This window comes from Henckelia pumila, chromosome 4 (assembly GCF_033568475.1).
Source record: "Henckelia pumila isolate YLH828 chromosome 4, ASM3356847v2, whole genome shotgun sequence".
NCBI classification, from domain to species: domain Eukaryota; kingdom Viridiplantae; phylum Streptophyta; class Magnoliopsida; order Lamiales; family Gesneriaceae; genus Henckelia; species Henckelia pumila.
This window is the reverse complement of record NC_133123.1, coordinates 136,089,912-136,113,067: the sequence shown is the minus strand read 5'-3', so window position 1 is coordinate 136,113,067 and position 23,156 is coordinate 136,089,912. Positions and strand designations below refer to the sequence as shown.

Here is a 23,156-nt window from a genome sequence, read left to right as displayed (position 1 = left end):
CATTAAATATATACTTATCAGTTGCCACGAATTTATCTGTCTGTATTGGACTCCTTGATCTGATTAATGAAGGTTACAAGATTAGATTGTTCATCAGTCACCGTGATACAAAAAGAAAACACGTGGAAGAGCGAATCGATCTCATAATTACTGCTAAATAGAACAAAAAAATTATTCAATCAATGCAACAAGATTTAGATCAGAGTACAACAAAAACTTAATCTACAGGTGCCTTTGATTAGGAGGACTGGTTGGCCACGGATTCACTGTATTTGTACTTGAGGTAAGCTTTTATGAAGGGATCTAACTCGCCATCCATTACAGACACGATATCTGATGTCTCGTATCCCGTCCGTACATCTTTCACTAACTTGTATGGATGGAATACATAGTTACGTATTTGTTGTCCCCATTCAGCCTTCACGATATCACCTTTAATTTGCTTGATCTCATTTGTCCTTTGCTCTATGGCTATCACCAATAATTTTGCTTTTAATCTGCTCAGACCTTTGATTTTATTTGCTAGCTGGCTTCTTTCTTCTGCAGGCATAAGAAGAAACAAAGAATTAGATTTAAGAATAAGAGATTGGTTCACACAAATGGCATTCCAACCAGTGGTGAATCCATTCGGGTAAATTGGAGGTGATCACCCCTCACACACACAAACAAAACCCACTGATTTAAATCTCCTACCCAAAAATACATCAAGTGGCTAGCCCTATCTAAATTTTCTGGATCCAAACTTGATTCCAAAAGGGAATAATAAACTATATTACATGTTGGATTAATCGAAAGAGTTATAACTGTTTAACTGACCAGTGCAACGGACAGTTACGCCAGTTGGGATGTGTGTAATTCGTACTGCACTTTCAACTTTATTTACATTTTGGCCGCCTTTACCACCTGCTCTGGAAAAACTGATCTCTAAGTCTTCTTCGGGTATCTCTACGTTCAATGACTCTTCAGGAAGGAGAGGCATAACTTCAACACCAGAGAAGCTAGTTTGACGAAGGCCTTTGGCATTGAAAGGTGACTGTCTGACAATGCGGTGGGTTCCTTTCTCACCAGATAAATACCCATAAACATAACGGCCCTCTAGTTCAATAGTTGCCGATTTAATCCCAGCTTCTTCCCCCATGGATTTCTCAACCACTTTTGTCTTGTAACGCTGCTTCTCTCCCCACCTTACATACATCCTGAGAAGCATGTCAGCCCAATCCTGCACTGAAATTTATCAAATAAATTTTACAAAAATAAGCTAAGTGTCCTTGCACATGGTAGATAAATTTGTCCATTTTGACATTCTATATGTTAAGAAACTCTAACAACTCCTGCACAGAAGTGGACATGACATCCATAAACTAATGATAAGGAGAAGCATCTCCTATTTTAGAGGATTGGGTAGATAAAGTAAAATAGAAACAAGAGTGTAAAAATTAATGGACACCTTGAAGCCTGTTCTATACATGGAAACACCAGATAGACAGACGGATTTCCAGAAACAATTTTACAAAATCATAAAGATTTAGATAAAATTAATAACAGTGGATTAAATAATATATAATATCTGTCCTATTTTCAGAGATCTTACTTTAGTGAATAACAAAGATAAACCATGATAAGATTAAATAAACATTTGTAGCATACCGTATGATGACCTGGAAGCAATAACTTGCTTCTCTTAATGCTGCCTGTGATTATCATATAGTTCGTTGGTAAACAGAAAACCTTTACCAACCAAGCCCAAAAAACATAAAACCACCCAAAATAGTCTAGCAACAAGCCATCAGGCATCAACACTTTGAGGTTGAGATTTAACCAAAAGAATGACTTCAATTTTGTAGAGGAAATATACAATGACTATGTTCAGGCAAACAACTGAAATAACATAAGCAGATATTTGTGCATTATATGGAAGAACACCAGAGCTGATGAGAAAAATTCACGCACAATCAAGGATGTAAAGAGAATGTAGAGCCTTCAAGACATTCCTTCCCACATATAGTTTAATCTCTATGCGTTAGAAGTATCTGAGCAGCAGACATCAACCTCCACCAGATGTTTAGATGCAATCAAATTTTAAGCTAATTTGTAGTTCTTATTTTAATCAATCTCTCGCTGACTGACAGAGCGAATGTGGTTTGTCATCATAGAGAAGAAAGAAGCTTGGAATTTATATTAGGTATTCAGGTTACCTGGGCATCAGTCCCCCCTGCACCAGCTGTTATTGAAACAACAGCCCCTTCTTTATCATAGGGGCCAGAAAGCAGTTGAGTGATTTCAAATCGATCCAACATCTTTCTCAACTCTTTAACAATACTGGCAGCCTCTTCAAGGAGCCCTGTGTCAATTGAGTCCATTTCCTCGGTAAGCTTAACTATTGTTTCGGCCTCTTCAACCTGTGCTAGTGATTTGCGAAGTTCAGATATGGTCCAAAGCACACAATAAGGCTCATACTCTGTACACAATTTTATGCTACTATTTTGAGAAAATTGATAGATACATTTACAAGATGGAAGTATAAACCTGTTCTTTGAAACCACTGAGAAGTTGTATTTTCTCTTTAACATCAGTAAGTGTCTGAAGTGTCTGCTGAGCCTTGGCACGATCATCCCAAAGAGAGTTATCAGCTGCTGCCTCCTCCAAATCTGCAAGATTTTCCTCTAGCACTATCAGACCGGCAGCAGCCCTAATCTCTTCTACACGCTCTGCTGTAGTCTCCACCTCTTTCCTTAAGGTATAGAAGTCTACAAATAATACAACATCCATGACGAGATCCAGGTTCAGAAATATTAGATTCATGAAGTGAAATTAGGCAGAAACACACATGTCAAATCTTGGTAAAGTAGCACAGTCTCAATTAGTTCATGAGAATTAATTGATTACACTAATCGAGATTTTCCTCCCACTTTAAGTGGAACTTGTGTCCCTAGTTTGTAATATCCACTCATTCAATCAAGAACGAGTTTTAATCATAAATAAATTGAAAATCCATACATCACTGGCTTAAATCCCATCCTTTCAAAAATCTCGTACGAGTCACAATATTATGATAACCAGCAACTTAACAATCATACAGCTCATTCAAGTCACTAGTCATTTGCATATTAAAAACCCAAAATGGACAAAGAAAAGGCTAAAAAAACAGTAAGACAAATCCACAAGTATTACCTTGCACAGCCCATTCACTTGTTTCCATACTAACTCCCGTTTCAGGTGTTGCAAATACTACTCTCGCATCTGTTAGCAATGTGCAAGCACAAAAACAGGAAAAAACTGATATTATGTTTACATAAACAACACTTGAATCTAAACAGGGGGAAAAATCTAAACTTAAATTTAAATGTAACAGTTCAGCAATCAAATTTTTAAAACAAAATTGGCACTGGGAAAAAAACAGGGAAAATTGAAAAACTAGCACTGAAGTACGCTTGCTTCAGTTTGTTCCTCACTAAACAATTTCAAAACTTTACATGAAAATGAGAAAACTGCCCTCGGATTCCGAGTGAAATAAATGCGCAACATTTTTTCTTTAAAAAAAAAAAGACTCTAAGAAAGAGAAGTTTGGAGAAAAAAGTCCATCAAAATTCACCTCATAAAGATACGATTTTTACAATATAAGCAATAAAAATGTTATCCCCAAGCAAGCACCCGTCCTGACGACTAATCTTGCACAAAAGGACCTTTCATTACTGTGATGCAAATGGATGAATAATGCAATATTATTACTAAAAAGTAGAAAAAGCATGCCTTTCGGAGAAGAAGTGGAGGAAAATCTAAAGAATGTTGAACGGCGCGCAGAATGACTGAAACAGCAATGGGGGAAGAGTGATAGAGTTGAGGGTAGTTGGCGCGATGGTGGGATTAACATCGCAGAATTCATTGATCTTGGGTCAGCGTACGGTTGCTGCCGGGGCGGAATCAGAGGGTGCCGGGCAACAGCTGATGCCTCCATTGAGAGAAAAAGATAAGACGACAGACACTTGAATCCCCGATTTTAGGCTCCACCAGCACCAGCCACCATTTCCGTTTCGAACGAGATATATACGGCCGCACTTTGTTAAACAAATAAAAAAAAATTCACAGGAAACAAATAATATTGTTATTTTAGTTGGCCATTATTATTTTTATTATTATTTTGACTGTGTGAATATTATTAATTATTAGCAAATTTTAGCAAACAATTTTTGTGTGAAATATACTAAAGTTAAAAGTAATATTTAAAGTTAATATTTGAGGTTTTATTTTATTTTATTGAGTTGTATTTTGTTTTATTCAAAATATAATATAATTGTGAGCAAGGAAAAATAGCATAATGGTGGGAAATACTTTAAATATACAATATAGATAAGTTTTGATCTCACGTGCAGTATTTTCGTGAACGATCATTAAAACATCATAGTGGATTTTAGTTGTTTCTAAGTTGATAGTATAGATATATTAGTGCATGGAAAATGCAGAATATTAATATTATTTATATTAAAAGTTATTTTTGTAAGTTTGATTTTAATTTTGAACTAAACTTTAACATGAATTGTTGGGAAAATTAGCGTTTTAGTCCTGTATGTTGGCTTTTTTTTTGTTTTGGTTCTATATGTTGGCTTGTTTTGGAGAAGATCCTGTAACTCGGTTTTTGTTTTGGATTTAGTCCTATATGTTGGCTTATTTTGATTTTGGTCCTGTAAGTTGGTTTGTTTTTTGGTTTTTGTCCTGTAAGTTATCATGTTTTGGAATTTAGAATTTGATCTCTAATTATTTTTATAAAAAAATATTTTTTATTCTTTCATGTTTTATTTGTTTATTGGTTTGAGATAATTACAACTAACTAATAAAAAATATATTTTTTACGCTTAAATTTTATTTAATCTAAATAATTTAATAAAATCTAAAATATGTTAATTTAATGTATTAAATGTAACATACTTTTGTTCATTTAAAAAGTAACAAACAAATATTCATTTGTATCGTTCTCACTATAACTTCAATTTTTTTATTTATTTGGCAATAAGTGTCGCCCACTTAGCACCTATTAATGATCATATGGCATAAATAAGTTCCAACCTAAATTAACAAAATTAGCTAAAAAACTAAAAATATATTTAAAACATACTTTCGTTATTTTAAAAAGTAACACACTAATATTTTTTTATCGTTTCAACTATGGTTGACTGTTTTTGTTCCGCTTTTCTCGAAAACAAAGCTTTTTAGGTATGTTTCACGTTTATCACGCTTAATCGTCGTTTAAGCGTGCTTTTTAGAACACTGCAAATAAATAAAATCTTGTTGCTCCCTCCAAGCGACGGAGAAAAAATACAAAAAAAAAAAAAAAAAAACCAAGTTATTGTACCTTTTAGAAAATAATTATTATGTTAAAAAATAATTAGAAGGTCAACATCTAAATTTTAAACTTAATTAATTAATTTATAAAATCATAAAAAAATATTTATTATAAAAACTTAAGCGGTGAAGTTGGAAAGTCAACATTTAAATTCTAAATTTAATTTATTATTTTAAAATAAAAAATATAGACGCTTATTCTAACTTAACGAGACTTAATTTGGTCAAAATCGTATCTTTTCAATGACCAAAATAAAAAAAACAAATCTACTATTAGAACCAAATTAAAAAAATCCAAATTAATGTGTTTTTTTTCAAAACATGACTTTGTATAGGACCAAAACCAAAAAAATAAGCCAACTTATAGGACCAAAACCAAAACAATCAACATATAGGACTAAATCCAAAGAAAAAACAGAGTTACAGGATCTTTTCCAAAACAAGCCAATATACAGGACCAAAACCAAAAGGAAGCCAAGATACAGGACTAAAACGCTAATTTTCCCTGAATTGTTTTTGGCGGTTCCACTCCAAGAATGTGAAACGTCATTAACATTTAGTGATATGTTAGGATACACAAAAACTCTTATTGTTGGAAATTAATTTTGGCTATGAATTAATTAATAGATTAGTTAGTACAATATTTCTATTTTGAACAAGACTTGATGCTTTGTTTAAGGGATTCCAACACAATTTTGTGTGCAAGTTTTTTTGCTGTCTTTCTATCCGCTGCAGTTCTCGACCCTCTGTATACCATTCCATTGGCTTCAACCTCTAATGTAACATATGCAACCCCATTCTGGTGAGAAACGACAGGTTTTTTGAGTATGTAATGCTCCTTTTGACATAACTCAGTCAACTCTCTGATAGGGTGGAGCTTCAGCCTATCAGGTGTAATCAAGGGATCAATAAGTCGTATGAGGCTTTGAAATACTATATCCTTATTGTAGCCAGAATCAACAAGGATTGCCCCGGCCACAGATTCTATGACATCGCTAAGTACCTGTATGAGTAATAAAAATAGTTCAGATCAAAGAGCCAGATGATTGATTGATTGATTGATTGATTTTTATTCTGAGGCGGGCCTAGGATTTGATTTGAGGAAAATAGATATGGGTCCGGGACACACATCTCTACTGATTTTGTGCAAGAGTGATGCCCCTGATTTTAATAATATGGAAAGAAGTATCAAATATTTGAAAATGCAGGTCCCTTGTCACAGCTAGCAAGGTCTCTGTGATACTAGTTGGTAAATTATTGGTAACAAATATGTATTAAAGTAATAAAAATAACTGGTTCTGCATCCAACCTCAGGCCAGAATAAAAGTATGTGTGATGCCAGTTATCATTTAGCTAATAAAAGTATGTGTGATGCCAGTTATCATTTAGCTTAGAAAATTCAAGACTAATGAATACCTTTGGAAAACTGATCTCCGAATCCTGAACAAACGTTGAGACGGGGGATGATTGCTCACAATTCCTCACAGCAGTTTCAAAAATCTGGCGTTGAAGCTCTTGTGAAGCATGAAGAATATGCTTGTATAGTTCAACCTTGACTGCTGACTGAGCATAGAAATCATTGTTTGTGGATGCCGATCTCAGATCAGTTAGAAGTCCAGGAGATAGGCCAGGATATTTGCAGTAAAGATGCAACGTAATAATATAATCTAACACTGCATCCCCGAGAAATTCCAAACGCTAAAGAAAAAGGAAAAAATGGATCCAGATCAGGAATCGTATGTGATAATTACGCTTGCAATCTAATTGAAATATAATTTTCAATTTGAAAGAAAGATATCAAGATCAAACCTGATAGCACCGTGGAATCTCAGGCAGCATGTAAGACCCATGAGTCAGAGCCTCAACAAGAAGAGAAACATCATGGAACTGGTAATTCAGAAGAGACTCGAAAAATTTTACATTGACATAACGCTCTGGATTTACAGGAAAGTGCCTTGTATAAGGTACATTAACAATGTCAACATCGATGCCAACCCATGCCATGAAGGACAAAGCAACCATTTCACCACCAGTTGTGAGAAATGCACCAACTAATGCTTCAACAACATCTGCTATCGTCTTCCTCTTTATCTTCCTGCTACCCTTGCTAAAGATTTTTTTAGATGAAAGCAGCTCCTCTTTTAATACATGGTTTGCAGAATAGGAACCAGGAATTATCCATGTTTTGGGATCAAAGGGTTCGTTGCGTATAAAACCCTAGACTTAGAATAATTTCCATTAAAAAAGCAAACTCGAATCATCAATCATAAGATAATATATTATAAGCGAATACTCGGTCTTTATTCCTTATCGGTGATTTCCAATAGAAAGCAAAAGATAAAATCATGAATCTATAAGATTACCGTAATTTTGCGGACACATCCCAGCTTGCACAAGTTAGCATTAGAAACTATTTTCTCTCGTTTAATGCTAAGAAGGCCTTCATGATCATTTTGGTGCATTTTGAAAAGCTGCTGACTAGTAGCATATTTGATAAAAGAGTCTCCTAGGGTCTCCAGTGATTCTAAATGAATCTTCTCCTGGCATTTCTTTGTTGTGATTGCTTCCAAAATCTGAATTCAAACAAATTGGCAAGAATAACGCCACAAAGTAACAGTAATTGAAGCAAAAATAACTCATCTTACTGAATAATAATACTTAATTGGCAGGTGCATCCAAATTTAGAAACAACATATTCTACAGAACTCGAATTCTATATTTTGAGAAAAGCACTAAAGTTGAATTTGATTTCAAATACACATCTCAAATCCATTGTATCCATTTGGCTCATCAGTATAAATGATTTGAAATCCCTTTTGTTGGTTCAATACAACTCTCCAACCTGGTCATTTTGAATCCATAGATGTCAAATGTATATTATGATTTTTGAAATTTTAGCATGCATTTGAAATCTTCTCCCAAATCTAAATAACTCTACCTATATGCACCACTAGGTTGCATTTGGATTGATAGATTTGAACTCAAGGATTTCAAATCAATAATAACAAATCCATTGGTTTCTTTGGGCAAATCAAACCCCAACTAGTTATTTTTTGAGTTATTGTGCCTTAATGTGAGTCATTTCCAACCTCCCTCAAATCCAAATCCTCTGATTGACTTAATTTTTTTTAGTTGTGAGAATTTCAAGGGATAAATTGCTCTTTGTTCCAAGGTGAGATACTTCCTTCGTCCTAGATCGTTTCCTCTAGTATATCCAGAGATAGGATTTTGTTGAGTAAAGTGAAAACAAGATTAAGTGACAATGGATTGTCATCACATTACCATTTGATCTACATCAATCTCAAAGTTTACAATGTTTTAAATTGAATTCATATAGTGACATAAAATTGAAAAACATTTATGCAGGTCAAAAAATTATAATTATAGATATCCACCTATCTTATTGGAATGGTAGATTAGGGTATGCTTTCCAGTTTCAACTTCCTCGAATACTCTAGCTCGGTTGTGTTGGAATATTAATTCAGAAATGAGAAAGTGAGAGCGTAAAACACATACCGTCAGGGTTGGAACAACTATATTTGGCATGCAGAGATCCGTATGTAAACTTTTCAAGTTGGCAGCTATAAGTAATGACTCTATCCAATGCATGATAGATGGCATGAACGAGAAAGAATAAAATGTAGAAATGGAAATAGGCGACATAATAATGAAACAGAGCTCAGGAGGCAACTCATATGAACTATTACTTGGCTCTGCATCCAAATAGAAAAATACCAATCAGCAAAACATTACAGATGAAACCTATCTCGCAAGGTTTGGTTAACAATAGCCATTTTTCACACACTAAGAGGGTGAGACAAAATTAAAATCGGAATTGTAAAATAATCACATCATATGAAAGTTTCAAATGTTTGACAAGAGAGAAATTTAACATGTAACATTAAAAACAAATGCGTGTTTTCTCAGCCAGCATATGATGTCAAATATTGGAAGGAGCTGTAGGTATTTTCTTATTGAATGTAACTAACTATTTTGACTAAATCATGATTTCAATCCAAATGTCACTAACTTGCGCACAAAATTCCTTAAAGCGGACGCCTTTTTCTGAATAAACTTCCATGTACAAAAGACAAACTTCATTTTCGGGTGGAAGGTTAAACCTTCAGCTTTTTTCTTTCCGAACAAAGGTAATCTTCATCTTGATGCCTGTTCTAAAGTAAATATTTTTTTTATGGGAAAGCAGGTAAAATTCTTTTTCATCATTGGCGTGGCTCCAGCATCTTAAGGCGTTCCATTTTCTAACATAAATACATGGGATCAAGCACATAAATAATTAATTTTCTAAGAGAATTGGCAGTGAACCTGATATTCAACTAATTCAAATATTTCGTACCGAATACAATCAGAAAAACCTTTCAAGAAATACTTTCAAAACTGTAGAAAAAAGGAAAGAAATATTGTATTTAGTCTTAGAATATTTGACTGATATTTATTCCTTATTTCTTGTCTATTAATTAGGGTTAGATTGTGAATAGAATATAGAAATAAGTTTCCTATATATAGTGTAGGGTTGTACTGTGAATATTAATTCAGAATAGAATATATTTCTACTGCACATATGGCTGTCCCTGTTTCTCTCGTTCTTGTTAATCTTCATGGTATCAAAGCCTAGGTTTTGTATACCCGCATCATAATTGACAGAAAAAAAAAAAAAAAAAAACGGGCATGTCAAATACCAACGAAGACAAAAATAAGATGTCTTCGGGTGAGAATGATGGTACGAAAGGTGCTAAAACACCGACCTTATATCCTCTGAATCCTACTGGGTTTGAAGGCTCCATTCAATTGACCATTCATAAGTTGAATGGCAAAAATTACTTGGAGTGGGCTCAGTCAATTAAACTTGTCATTGACGGAAAAGGGCGTTTAGGTTACCTGACGGGAGACATCCAAGAACCGGCCAAAGACGATCCAAAGTGGACAGGCTGGAAATCTGAAAACTCCATGGTAATCTCGTGGCTCGTTAACTCCATGGATCCTTCAATTGGGAGGACGTATCTATTTCTACCTACCGCCAAAGAAGTTTGGGAGGCTGTTCGGGAGACTTACTCTGATCTGGAGAATTCATCCCAGATTTTTGACTTGAAGACTAGACTCTGGCAGTCTAGACAGGGAGAAAAAACTGTCATTGAATACTATAATGACATGAAAGGGTTATGGCAGGAACTAGATCTTTGCTATGATGATAAATGGGAGTGCAAAAATGATAGCATGAAATATCACAAGCGTATGGAAGGTGATCGAGTGTATGTTTTTCTGGCTGGACTTAATCGTGACTTGGATGAAGTTAGAGGAAGAATTCTGGGCAGAAATCCATTACCTTCCTTGAGTGAAGTGTTTGCTGAAGTCAGAAGGGAAGAAGGTAGAAGGAAAATCATGTTGAGCGAGAAGGCATCTTCTGTTTCGGAAACCTCAGCCCTGTTCAGCAAAAATTTTCCCACACCTCAAAGCCGACACCATACTGCCCAGACAAGGAAGAGAGAAGTTGTATGTGAACACTGCAAAAAGCCCTGGCATACCGCAGAAACATGTTGGGATTTACACGGCAAACCACCTGACTGGAAACCAAAGTCTTTCAAACAAAAAGGCAGTGGGGTTTCAAGGGCGTATCAATCTGGACTGGAAGAACAAACCAGTCTAGACAAACCTTCGGGGGCTGCCTCTTTCAGTAAGGAACAATTAGAGCAGTTGTATAAGCTTTTTCAATCCACACCTTTTTCACAATCCACTCCAGCGTCTTGTTCCATAGCACATAAAGGTACTGACTTGCAATCTACTGGTTTTAATGTTTCCACCCTGTCTATATGTCCTTGGATAATAGATTCAGGTGCTTCTGATCACATGACGGGATCCTCCAGATTGTTTTGCTCCTATATCCCGAGTGCTGGAAATCAGAAAATTAAAACAGCTGATGGTTCTTTATCTGCTATTGCTGGAAAAGGGACTATTGTCATCTCTAAAACTTTGACTCTTCAAAATGTTTTGCATGTCCCTAATCTTTCTTGTAATTTGCTTTCTGTTAGCAAATTAACTCATGATTTAAAGTGTTGTGCTAAGTTTTCCTCAAACTGTTGTGTATTTCAGGATCTGGAATTGGGGACGACGATTGGCAGTGCTAAGGAACGTGGAGGCCTTTACTACTTTGTGGAAGAAAGTCACTCCTGTGGACAAGCCCAACAATCTAGTATCATACCAAACTCTAGTTCTAGTAGCGAGGATATATTACTCTGGCATCGTAGATTAGGCCACCCAAATTTTCATTATTTGAAGCATTTGTTTCCAAAGTTATTTCGTAATAAAAATCCTTCTGTTTTTCAATGTGATATTTGTCAATTTGCCAAACATCATCGTGCATCATTTCCTGCTCATACACATCAAGCTTCGAAACCTTTTGCTCTTATTCACAGTGATGTGTGGGGGCCGTTCAAAACGGCAACTCCTTCAAAAAAACGATGGTTTATCACCTTTATTGATGATCACACACGTTTAAGTTGGGTTTACTTACTTGTTGATAAATCAGAAGCTGAACAAATTTTCAAAAATTTCTATGCCATGGTTGAAACACAATTTCATGAAAAAATTCAAGTGTTCAGAAGTGATAATGGGAAAGAATATTTCAATAAACTTTTGGGTCAATTTTTTCAAAAAAAGGGTATAATTCATCATAGTTCTTGCACTCAAACCCCACAACAAAATGGAGTCGCAGAAAGGAAGAATAGACACCTTCTAGAAGTAGCTAGGTCACTCATGTTTACCACTAATGTTCCGAAATACTTATGGGGGGAAGCTATTCTCACTGCTGCCTATTTAATTAATAGAATGCCCTCTAGAGTGCTGAACTTTGCGTCACCCTTGACTGTCTTAAAAAATTCCTTTCCCATGTCTCACTTATATTCTGATTTACCTCTCAAAGTGTTTGGTTGTGTGGCCTTTGCTCATACGCATCATCATACTCGTGATAAACTAGACCCTCGTGCTGTAAAATGTGTGTTTCTAGGATATTCTCCTACTCAGAAAGGGTATAAATGTTTTGAACCCCGCACAAAAACTTTTTTTGTGTCTATGGATGTCACATTCTTCGAATCTGAAAATTTTTTCACACCTCTTCAGGGGGAGAGTAAGTTGGAAGATTCGATATTTGATTTAGACTCTGATAATGTGGACAGAACTGAATTTTTTATCATAGATACACCTCATGTAGTGTCAGAGCAAAATCTTGAAACTAAAACACAAGGTGATGATGATAAGTTGTATGGGCAAGTTTACAGGAGGATACGACGACCCCAAAGTAAGCAAGACTCCACAACTCCACACGACCAAGTGTCTGAACCAAGAACAGAACCTGAAGTCCCGACTCATTTGAAACCAAATCCAGGTAATGTACCCAAATCTACCTCGAATGTACTAGACTCCTCTATGTCATTAGAAATTCCTGTTGCACTTAGGAAAGGTGTTAGAACTTGTACTCAACACCCAATCTCAAATCATCTGTCTTACAAAAATTTATCTGTACCCTATTCGAGTTTTATTTCTCAGTTACAAAGTGTGGATATTCCTAAGACTATACAGGATGCTCTAAGTGTTCCAGAATGGAAGAAGGCTGTCCTTGAGGAGATGGATGCACTGAACAAAAGTGGAACATGGGAAATAATGCACTTGCCTGATGGAAAACGAACAGTGGGATGCAAATGGGTATTTACTGTGAAACTCAATTCAGATGGATCATTGGAACGCTACAAAGCAAGACTTGTCGCTAAAGGTTTTACACAGACATATGGGATTGACTACCAAGAGACCTTTGCACCAGTCGCTAAATTGAATACTGTCAGAATATTGTTGTCCTTGGCAGTAAACCTTGATTGGCCCTTGTATCAGATGGATGTAAAAAATGCGTTCTTGAATGGAGAATTGGAGGAAGAGGTGTTCATGAATGCTCCACCAGGTTTTGAAAAACAATTTGGTGGAAAAATATGCAAACTAAAGAAGTCTTTGTATGGATTGAAACAGTCGCCACGGGCTTGGTTCGAGAAATTTTCGAAATCAGTAAAGAAGCAAGGCTATATTCAAGGGCAATCCGACCACACAATGTTTGTAAAGCATACCAAAGAAGGCAAGATGGCAATCTTGATCGTATATGTCGATGACATAATTCTCACAGGGGATGATGAAGTGGAAATAACCCGTTTAAAAGGCTGCCTCGCATTGGAATTTGAGATAAAAGATCTGGGACTATTGAGATATTTTCTAGGGATGGAAGTTGCGAGATCAAGAAAGGGAATCTATGTATCCCAAAGAAAATATGTTCTAGATCTACTCGAAGAGACAGGAATGAGTGGATGCAGACCAAGTGATGTACCCATGGATCCAAATCAAAAGCTAAATGAAGTGTCCAGCAAAACTTCCATTGATAAAGAGAGATATCAACGTCTTGTAGGAAAACTTATTTATCTCTCTCATACAAGACCTGATATTACTTTTGCTGTTAGTATGGTTAGTCAATTCATGCACTCACCACACGAGGAACACATGGATGCTGTGTACAAGATTTTGAGATATTTAAAAGGTTCTCCAGGGAAAGGTTTATTGTTCAGAAAAAACAATCAGAGAAGCATAGAAGCGTACACAGATGCCGATTGGGCAGGATCCATTTCTGATAGGAGGTCGACCTCAGGGTACTGTACTTTTCTATGGGGTAATCTTGTGTCATGGAGAAGTAAAAAACAGAATGTTGTGGCTCGTAGTAGTGCAGAAGCTGAACTTAGGGCTATGGCTAATGGTGTATGCGAGTTACTATGGCTAAAGCTAGTTCTTGAAGAATTAAAGTTAGACTGGAAAGTGCCAATGAAGCTATTCTGTGACAACAAGTCAGCCATTAGCATTGCAAATAATCCAGTACAACATGATCGTACAAAGCATATAGAAGTTGATAGACACTTTATCAAAGAAAAGCTTGAAGGAGGAATCATTTGTATGCCATTTCTCAAATCTGAACAACAGATTGCAGATGCCTTAACAAAGAGTCATTTCAGACCCAAGTTCGAAGATTTCATCTGCAAGTTGGGCATGATAGATATCTTTGCTCCAACTTGAGGGGGAGTGTAGAAAAAAGGAAAGAAATATTGTATTTAGTCTTAGAATATTTGACTGATATTTATTCCTTATTTCTTGTCTATTAATTAGGGTTAGATTGTGAATAAAATATAGAAATAAGTTTCCTATATATAGTGTAGGGTTGTACTGTGAATATTAATTCAGAATAGAATATATTTCTACTGCACATATGGCTGTCCCTGTTTCTCTCGTTCTTGTTAATCTTCAAAAACTTTTGAATTTGATATAATAGAATGCACATATCAAAATTCAAGGTACCTTTTGACCTATGAGTTCTACATCTCTGAAGGTAGTTGTGCACTGTAAACATCCGTTTGCCATAAAGAAGATTCTCTCCTTCGAAATGCAACTTGATCCCATGTCTGAAACCATTAGTTGAATATATGCATTTAGCTTCACAATATAAGGTTCAAAGTTCAAAAAATAGTTGTTTCTTAAAAAGAAAGATGCTCACTTCTTTTCATAATATTTTTTGTAAGAAAGAACCTCTCCATCTCTTAGCTCAAAATTTGAATTTCCATCATACCGATCCAAAGTGCCGGATATGCAGTACATTAAACCATTATGAGGCGTGCATACCAAGGAATTCTCTAACATGCAACTGCAAACCAAACCATTCTTTGTGTGCACATAATGCCCGTGACCTCTGGTCGAAAAACAATCATTGTGTTTATCCAAAGAATCATCGCTCAGGTATAGAACAGAGGTGACACATTTCCAGTCAACAGATAAGTTTTGGCTAGAGCCTATAGATGGGAGAAGAAGGTAATTGAGAATTGGAGAACCATTGCTCAAAGAAGATTGATTGATGTCTTCATAAAGCTTGTTAAAGTTCTGATTAAGAAGAACCCTGAAAAGAATAATTTGGAAACTCCGACACAGAGAAATCTGCCATTAAAGTTTAAAAATGCAATTAGTTTTCTGAAAATCTATCTCATGGTACCTATTAAACTGTGCACATGACATCAGTCAGAATATGTCAATTACCTGAGCAGAAGTTAATCTTAAATATCCTATGTATTTTGAGCTCACTATTATTTTTCCCCTATCCGCCTCTAAGTCAAGGTCAACCGTTTCCAGATCATATCCAAGTCTGGTCGGGACAGCCAGCACAATATCTTGAAGCTTGACTTCATATTGAACGTTTGGGTTCAGCTCAATTACATAACAATAGTACAATGTTTGAGAATCTATCTCTTGAGGGTGAACTAATTCTGGTGGGAAGTACTTATCATGATCTTCAGCATACGGTTCACGTCCTGTACATGCATATAAATTAATACTTGAGACAGAAAACATCTTACAATTTTGATTTGGGAGTGGATGACAACATTTAAAAGAAATCCTAAGTTAAGAAACATTCCCAAGAAACAAAAAACTATTAAAACAGTACCAGATTCCTGTGTGTCTGCTTCTTCCTCCAGAGTATTTGGCACAAGATTGTCTGTCAGTTCACCAACCTGATGGAGTTGCTTGCAAGCTTCCAGGCAGGCTAGTTGCTTTAGAACTTCGATACTTCCCTGAACGACAACAATTGGGATTGGGCAGCTATTGGGAAGTAGCAGTGTGCAAGATTGCAGCTCTTTACAAATGTTAAAACGAGGATGAGGTTTAAAGTACCTATGAGTCGAGAACAAGGAATCAATCTCAGCATAGAAGCTATTTTGTCAATTTTGAGCATTTATACCGTGAAGCGTTAAAAAAGGTAATGCTTGAAATGTGCAGGTACAAAGATGTGGATGCTAACCCATCAGAAGGTAGCCGTGAGCAATAGAAGTAAAGCAACGACACACTAGAACTCAAAGTCACAATTGCTCCAGTGGTTTCAACTGTATAGCATGGTTCACCACACATCAGACCAAGTGGTTCACAAGGAAAATCAGCATGGTTCAAACACTCGCTTCGCATCATCTCCCCACCAACCAAATAGTTCTTCACCTGAGAGAGAGCGGATGTGTCTTCACTGCAGCATGAAGTTTACACCAATGAGGGGAAAAAAACTCAAGTAGTGCCTTATTTTGTTCCTAATGTCTTTTATGAATACACTGAAGCCTGAAGCTGCAATTGTATAAGAAGCCCAAAGGTGCATCTAAAGTACATGAAATTTTATGGAGGAATCTGACAAGGAACCACCGGTAGGTATTTCTCTCCTTGTTTATTTTAGTCAAGCAATTCAGCTCACCTTTCCACCATTAACACAAAATCCGAGTTCTGCATTCGAGCACGCCCACGGGATTGAATAAAGCTACATATGGTGGCAGAGGGATCAAATCTAATGACAAGATTGCAACTTTGCACATCTAATCCCTCTTCGAGCATCGAAGTGGCGATGACGATGTTAACCTGAAAAGTGATGATGCCAAGAACATTGGCTTAAAATCAATATCCAGAATGACAAGTCAGAAAGGAAAATAACATTTCCCCCCAATGCCTAAATAATAACCACAAATACATAGAAGCACAAGTCTTACAGTTCCATTGCGGAATTCATCCACAATTTTGTTCTGTTCTTTCCTACTCTGAGACTGAAACCAGGAATTGTTCCCTGCTGTGTATTCTGTAGTCCACCCAGTTAATTCTGGAAGCAACTCATTCAGCAGATAGCAAATAACGATGGCTGTAACAATCCTCTCAACAAACACTATGCACCTCAAATTCTTCAATTCCCTGGACAAATATTGTCACAAAAGAAAAGAACATGAGAAGCTCTCAACCAAGTTTATGACGTTAACAAATATAGATTAATGCAGTATTTGTTTTTCATCCCACAAACCAATTTTTCATTTTCCAAAATAAAATCAAATATCATCAACTGGTTTGCAATAATTCCCGAAAATATATTTTCTATCAATTTCTACGTTGTCGATATAATCATTCAATTTAATTTAATTTTTCAACAATTCCCAAAAATAGTTTATTTTTATATATTATTATAATCAAACATACTGCATGTTAAAATTTTAAAATATCTCACTCCAACAATCATCATGGACCCCACATTTGATAAATCTGAAAGTGTGAATAAATAGGATTAAATACTAATACATCTCAAAAATTTCAGCTGATAACAAAAATCAGCACACCTGTACTCAAGAAGAGTCTCAACAAGGCACAAAACCTTTGATGTAAAGTACCCTGCCTTCACATTGGCTGTTATATTGTGTCGAAGTGACCAATTTGGATCTAAGAAGACAGCAGGAAAATTACCCACAAAAAATTCAAAAAAAGAAAACTAGGAAGCTTAAGCATAAGAATAGACTGGATTAACACTAAAATAATACCAGCTGGAATGAATGCAGATAAGACCTGGACAACATCCGAACTGAAAGCTCCAAGGACAGTCTCCCCAAATACATCCTGTCTACCCCATGACAAGATGTCTGCTTCCTCATGAGCGAAAACCTCTGCTGCCTGTTTCAAAACAGGAGTATGTTTCAGTATCAAGTATCACAACACTAAATATTTAAGAATGTTCCAAATAGATACCTTCAAGGTTAACCAAATCCCCAGCTCCTCTAAACAAAATCTGAAGGTTGATAGAAGTTTACGCAATCTTTTTATTGCAGATTCTAAATCAGATGTTGAGAGTTCCAATTCATAGAGAGAAAGTTCATGCTGAAAAAATTTACAAAGCAAACCTTAAGAATAGAAGAAATGTTAATAAAAAACGCAGTTTTGGTAAATGTTGAATGCGGACATGGTAATAAATGTAAATATGGATAGTCAATGACAGAATTCTTTGTTAGTGTAAAGCCTGTAGCTATTTTAGCTCCTTGTCTTTTATATTCAAGTAAAGCTATGTGAATCATCCTTTTCACACTACTATACAGATTTTTCCATACCTTGAAATTTATATTTCTCTACTTCGGCATCCAGGACTTTCAATTTTTTGGAAAACAAAAACACTAGGCATCTCACTGACAGTAGTAATTGCCATGTCTAACATTGTGTCTGAGTCCACCCCCTTCTTCATGACCCAAACCAAAACCTCCTGGTCTCAAGTCAAAAGAATTTCACTTAGTATTTCTGGGTGATGCTGTTTTAATATTTTCATATTTGATTAACAGGATGTCTGTTGTGTTCTTAACTATGTTACACCTCTTGAAAGTCTCAAAAAGAATTTCCCTAAGCTTGGATTTATTCCAACCTACATTCAAAACTATTTGAATGTATTATTTCATCCATTTATCTTGCAAACTTTGGCGTAAATTGGATATCGACAAATAAAGCAAACATATCTTCTTCAAGGGATAAAATTTTACTACAACCTATTAATGGAAGTGTGCATACCTTCACTGAGACAAAATGTTGCAGTGGAAAAGGTCTCTCAAAGGAAACAATAAAACTCAATTCAATTGAGAGTAAAACAATATAAAATTGAAATATTAGACCTATATTAAGTCTATAGAGTTGTAATGCAACTAAAATATGGAAATAATTAAAATATAGAAATCCTAATACCATAAATAGAACATTTTAATACCGAAATAGAATAAACTTATAATAGGAAATTAATAATATGAAAACATTTCAAACTTTTCTGCATTACAAAATAATTGGCACACATTTATTACAAAATATGTGCATACCTTCATTATCAACCTGGTCAGGTCACCAGAAATGTGTGCACAAACAGTGTGAGGTACCCCTGTTTTCCTGTATATCTTCACTTTAGGGGTTGAAAATGGGACATACTGAGCTAAAACTGAATCCGATTTACAAGTGAAAACCTAAATTATAAACAAACATGTAGATAAGTAACGGTGAGAATGAAAAAGTATTGTCAAGTGATATTTCTAATCAAAGTATCAACTAAACATGGTAGTGCATGCATAGAATATAAAACATCTACTAGGTAAATATAGCAATGTTATCAAGGTCCAACCTTCTAACTTGCAGTCAACAAATTCAGCATCATATTCTCTACTACCTTGGGTATGTTGTGTTTGAGTATGTTGTGTTTGAGGAGGACCAGAAAAACAAGAGGTAAAAGTATGTTCAACGAGATGATGGAACATACTAGTGCATGCTACATAAGAACTGAGCACTCAAGGTTCAAGGAGATAGAATAAACCAACACGGACATTCGTAAAAAAAAAACAAAAGAATTCACAGCCAAGCTACTCGTTTTTTTTAAAATCATACTATGGACACCACTAAATCATAGAAAGCTAAAATATATCAATTTTCGTAATCTACGTCTTCAACTACAAGAGCGCAATACTTGCTTAGCAACAATACCATAAGCTTACGCTTGAATGAAAGGATTTGAAGGGTGGATTTAGGTGGATTTCATGATCATCATTGCAATTACACAAGTCAAAGAGGGCTGAAATTGAAATCAATCTAACATAAATTCATCCAAGCAACCAAATAGATCTGAAATCGCTCCATCAAAGAGCAGCCTGATTTTTTTACGTCCATTAATCAATAGTAAAAGCATGCAGTAACAAGAAAACACCTTTGAATTCATAAGACTTTCAAGTTCGCTAATCTGTTCCCAGTAAGCAGATCTTGAACTCAAAGCTGTATAATTTTGACACCCAACATCGCAAAAGATCAAGAACAGTAAATTTTATATGTCAAATAATATTTAAACACAAAATAAATTACATATACCTTTAGCCTTTATCGGGGAAGCCGTCATCCCAAACACTCTAGGAAGTTGTTGATTATTTGATGACAGTTCACGGTGATAGAATTCCTGTAAGAGTATTGTTCTTTTAACTAGATAAATACAACACATTATAGATCACCGAAAATCCAGCAGGCTGGGACCATAACATGAAGGTCAGGCGCAATGAGATTTTCATATGATATCCATTTTAAATCAACAAAAAATTGTGTCATGAACATATATATTCACGTGATTTCAACTGGATACATATTATATTTTACTTTTTATTTTGCCAGTAGATTTTCTAGATGTTTGCCAAGTTCTCTGTTTTGAAATATAAGGATGTCGAAATTACAATTATGAAACCATCATATTAATCATGACCTTTTGGAAATAATTGATTAAACCTCCTAATAATTTCAATAGAACGAAGATATTCAATCTAAGACCATTGCAAAAAATATATTAATCACATGATTTGGGTGACTGGTAATCAACCATGCATATTTTCTATCTCCTACCACAACACCCTACAAATCTCATGGATATAAGATTTGTTCTCAGGAGAAAAGATCAATGGATTAAACCAAATGGCCCACGTGAAATAAGTATTTTACCATCATAATACGACTATAGGGGTGTTTGCCTCTTGCATTATGGCATTCATCAAATATTAGAACTTTGATTTGATCGAGTCTCAAAAAGCTGTGCCTCAACGCATCAAGCAAGATCTGTGGTGTCATTACAAGCACCTGAAACATGAAACTTAGAGAAATGATATGAAGAGCGGATATTAGTTTTTGGAGGATATGAGTGTTCAAGGGATGCCTTGAATAATTTCTGTTTATTTGACAAAATCACATTTGATAGAGAAATATAATTATCGTCCTTAAAATAAACAGAAATAAATGGTGAGCTTTTCCTTTTCTGTGAGAATAACACCAAACCAACTGATTTAATAACACATAGAATAAGACAGTGAAAGGTAGAAGAGGTACAGAGTCAACCAGCATATTTTGTCATTTCTATGCATTAAATATAGAAAAAAGATTAATAAAACTTCAAGAGTTTTTTTTAACCTACATATTAGTTTAAAAAACGATAAATTAAATAAATCAACAACAGACAATGAAGTCAAGCGAACCTCGTTTTCATCCTTTTGCAACTTCCATATGGCAGCATCCCAGTAATCAACACCTAACTCGCCATAGTACTTTCCCACTTTCAAGTCAGTGAGCATTGCCACTGATTCACCTTGCTGTTAGCATCAAGGTCAGAAGTCAACACTCCAAAAATCTCAAGTACTGAAAATTGGAAGTATAATCATGTAAAACTGTTGCAATCAGGAACATATCTGGGCTTCAAAGTAATAGGTTCTAAAAGAGATACAGAGCTTCTTAGCAAAACAAAAGGAAATAATATACTCCAAATGCCGTACGAAATCCTTTCATTTTACAATAAATGAATGTGGTAATATTGACCTAAATTCCAACAGTTTTGAGCAAAACCCTTCCTCGAAACTAAAATTTTCCATCCTATCCGGACAAATAGAACTTAATTATAATGTCAATGTAACTTCATCATTAATCACATACTTGAGCAACCAAAACAACTGTAGGGACCAAAAAAACTGCTATGAATGGTGAAGGCTTTCGGAGGAGGTGAGCGTAGCTGCGGAGGAGCATGATTGCAATGAGAGTTTTTCCACTACCAGTCTCCAAGTAAACAACTGTATTCTGTTTTAGGGCTTTCTCCAAGGCTTCCAACTGATAACTGCATACAGATTTGAGAAACACTTCATCGAATAGGAAAATGGTGAGCTTATCGACCAAGTTTAGGTGCTACCGTCTCTCTAGCAGGTGTACCAAGCAGTTTTAACATCAAATCAGAGGCAAATTATTCCATGCATTTCGTTTCAGTTTACAGGATGCATTTTCATTTAAAACTGAACAAGAATATAACAGTTGATGATGCGGTCTTTTGTGCATCTAATGATCAATTATGTACCTTGCTCGTAAAGAAAATGATAGTGATAACTTACCTTCTGGCAACAGGAAAAAAATCGTCCATGAACTGCTGGCTACCTCCATCAACGGCCATGACAATTTTTACTTCTTTTCCTCTTTACTGTCACAAAATTACCAGAAAAAAGGCCAAAATCAACATTTCAGTGAATCCAGTGATGAAGAAACAAGAAGCCATCTGTCTACAAAGTGCAAGGACTCAAGTTTATAGACTTCAAACATAGCACATGTGCTTAAGCCTCCTCACAGTTGAAACAAATATTTTTAGCAAATCTTTCGAGCAAGGAAAATCAAAATTGATGTTTTCAAAGTTAAATGTGTGGCATCGCATTGATTTAAGGAACCAAAAAATCCATGGCAACAGCGGTGGGAAGACAAAAAAAGATTAAAACTCATCTAAACGCAGATATTAACAAAATAATAATAATATTAAATACCAAGACGACACCTTTATACACATATAAAAGAAGCTTAGCTTCAAAAACGGCCTTTTCTTACTGACACTAAAAAACAGAGAGACAAAAAAGAGTTTAAAGAACTCACCGAAAAGTTTGATACAAGTAGACAGCAAAAACAGGTGATCAGCACATAAATATGTAGACAGACGATCAAAGAGGTTGTAAGAAGGGTTTTTCTTTGTGTTCTCGAAGGGGAAAGGTTGTTGAACCAGAGAGTAATTAATAATCACACTCCGTTCGAAAACAACTAAATAGCCAAAATTGGGTGACTGCAAAATTTTTACTTTTTTGAAGTAAACCGCGAAAAAAACGAAGACTGGTGTGCGTGACTAATTTCGGCAGTCGAAAGGAGGAGACTTTAAGGTGGGAGAGTGAAAGAATTATGCGGGAAGCTTTTGGGTTACTGGTTCCCGTTTTCTTTGAATTATTGTTGTTTCAACTTTCAGTGTCAAGTGGGGTCGTACCCTTTATAAAGACTTGTGCAGCAAGCTGCAAGCCTTTACTCCTTTGGTTGATGAGATGTTAGTGGGCCTGCTGGGCTTTGAGCCCTGGTTAATACGGGGCCGAGGCGAACCCAATCAAGAAAAC

The 23,156-nt window shown here is 35.6% G+C and overlaps 2 protein-coding genes across 2 annotated transcripts; both read right to left on the bottom strand.

The window, feature by feature from the left end:
- Window positions 1–89: 89 nt before the first annotated feature.
- Window positions 90–4,043, bottom strand: LOC140864162 (peptide chain release factor PrfB1, chloroplastic). Its single transcript, XM_073268114.1, has 6 exons — window positions 3,751–4,043; window positions 3,172–3,240; window positions 2,527–2,747; window positions 2,196–2,399; window positions 817–1,219; window positions 90–540 (listed from the first exon to the last, which is right to left on the bottom strand). The coding sequence occupies exons 1-6, from the start codon at window positions 3,953–3,955 to the stop codon at window positions 239–241; spliced, it is 1,404 nt and encodes a 467-aa protein (XP_073124215.1). The 5' UTR covers window positions 3,956–4,043; the 3' UTR covers window positions 90–238.
- Window positions 4,044–5,825: 1,782 nt separating this feature from the next.
- Window positions 5,826–22,794, bottom strand: LOC140864592 (endoribonuclease Dicer homolog 2-like). The gene is made up of 23 exons (XM_073268870.1): window positions 22,654–22,794; window positions 22,128–22,213; window positions 21,682–21,859; window positions 21,231–21,344; window positions 20,704–20,838; window positions 20,089–20,173; window positions 19,931–19,995; window positions 19,059–19,199; window positions 17,956–18,084; window positions 17,751–17,880; window positions 17,553–17,652; window positions 16,941–17,136; window positions 16,652–16,812; window positions 16,217–16,432; window positions 15,863–16,089; window positions 15,457–15,728; window positions 14,924–15,357; window positions 14,728–14,831; window positions 8,854–9,050; window positions 7,701–7,910; window positions 7,147–7,554; window positions 6,754–7,035; window positions 5,826–6,340 (listed from the first exon to the last, which is right to left on the bottom strand). Exons 2-23 carry the CDS (start codon window positions 22,184–22,186, stop codon window positions 5,984–5,986), a joined length of 4,200 nt encoding a protein of 1,399 aa, XP_073124971.1. The 5' UTR covers window positions 22,187–22,213; window positions 22,654–22,794; the 3' UTR covers window positions 5,826–5,983.
- Between the last annotated feature and the right edge of the window lie 362 nt (window positions 22,795–23,156).

Coding starts and splice junctions, on each gene's coding strand:
- LOC140864162 (XM_073268114.1), bottom strand. CDS start 3,955: ATGGAGGCATCAGCTGTTGCCCGGCACCCTCTGATTCCGCCCCGGCAG. Junction 3,241..3,750: donor CTCCACTTCTTCTCCGAAAG/GCATGCTTTTTC, acceptor CATTGCTAACAG/ATGCGAGAGTAGTATTTGCA. Junction 2,400..2,526: donor TCAGTGGTTTCAAAGAACAG/GTTTATACTTCC, acceptor TCACTAGCACAG/GTTGAAGAGGCCGAAACAAT.
- LOC140864592 (XM_073268870.1), bottom strand. CDS start 22,186: ATGGCCGTTGATGGAGGTAGCCAGCAGTTCATGGACGATTTTTTTCCT. Junction 17,653..17,750: donor ATCTGCATTCATTCCAGCTG/GTATTATTTTAG, acceptor CTGTCTTCTTAG/ATCCAAATTGGTCACTTCGA. Junction 7,911..8,853: donor TAGTTGTTCCAACCCTGACG/GTATGTGTTTTA, acceptor GTTTGAATTCAG/ATTTTGGAAGCAATCACAAC.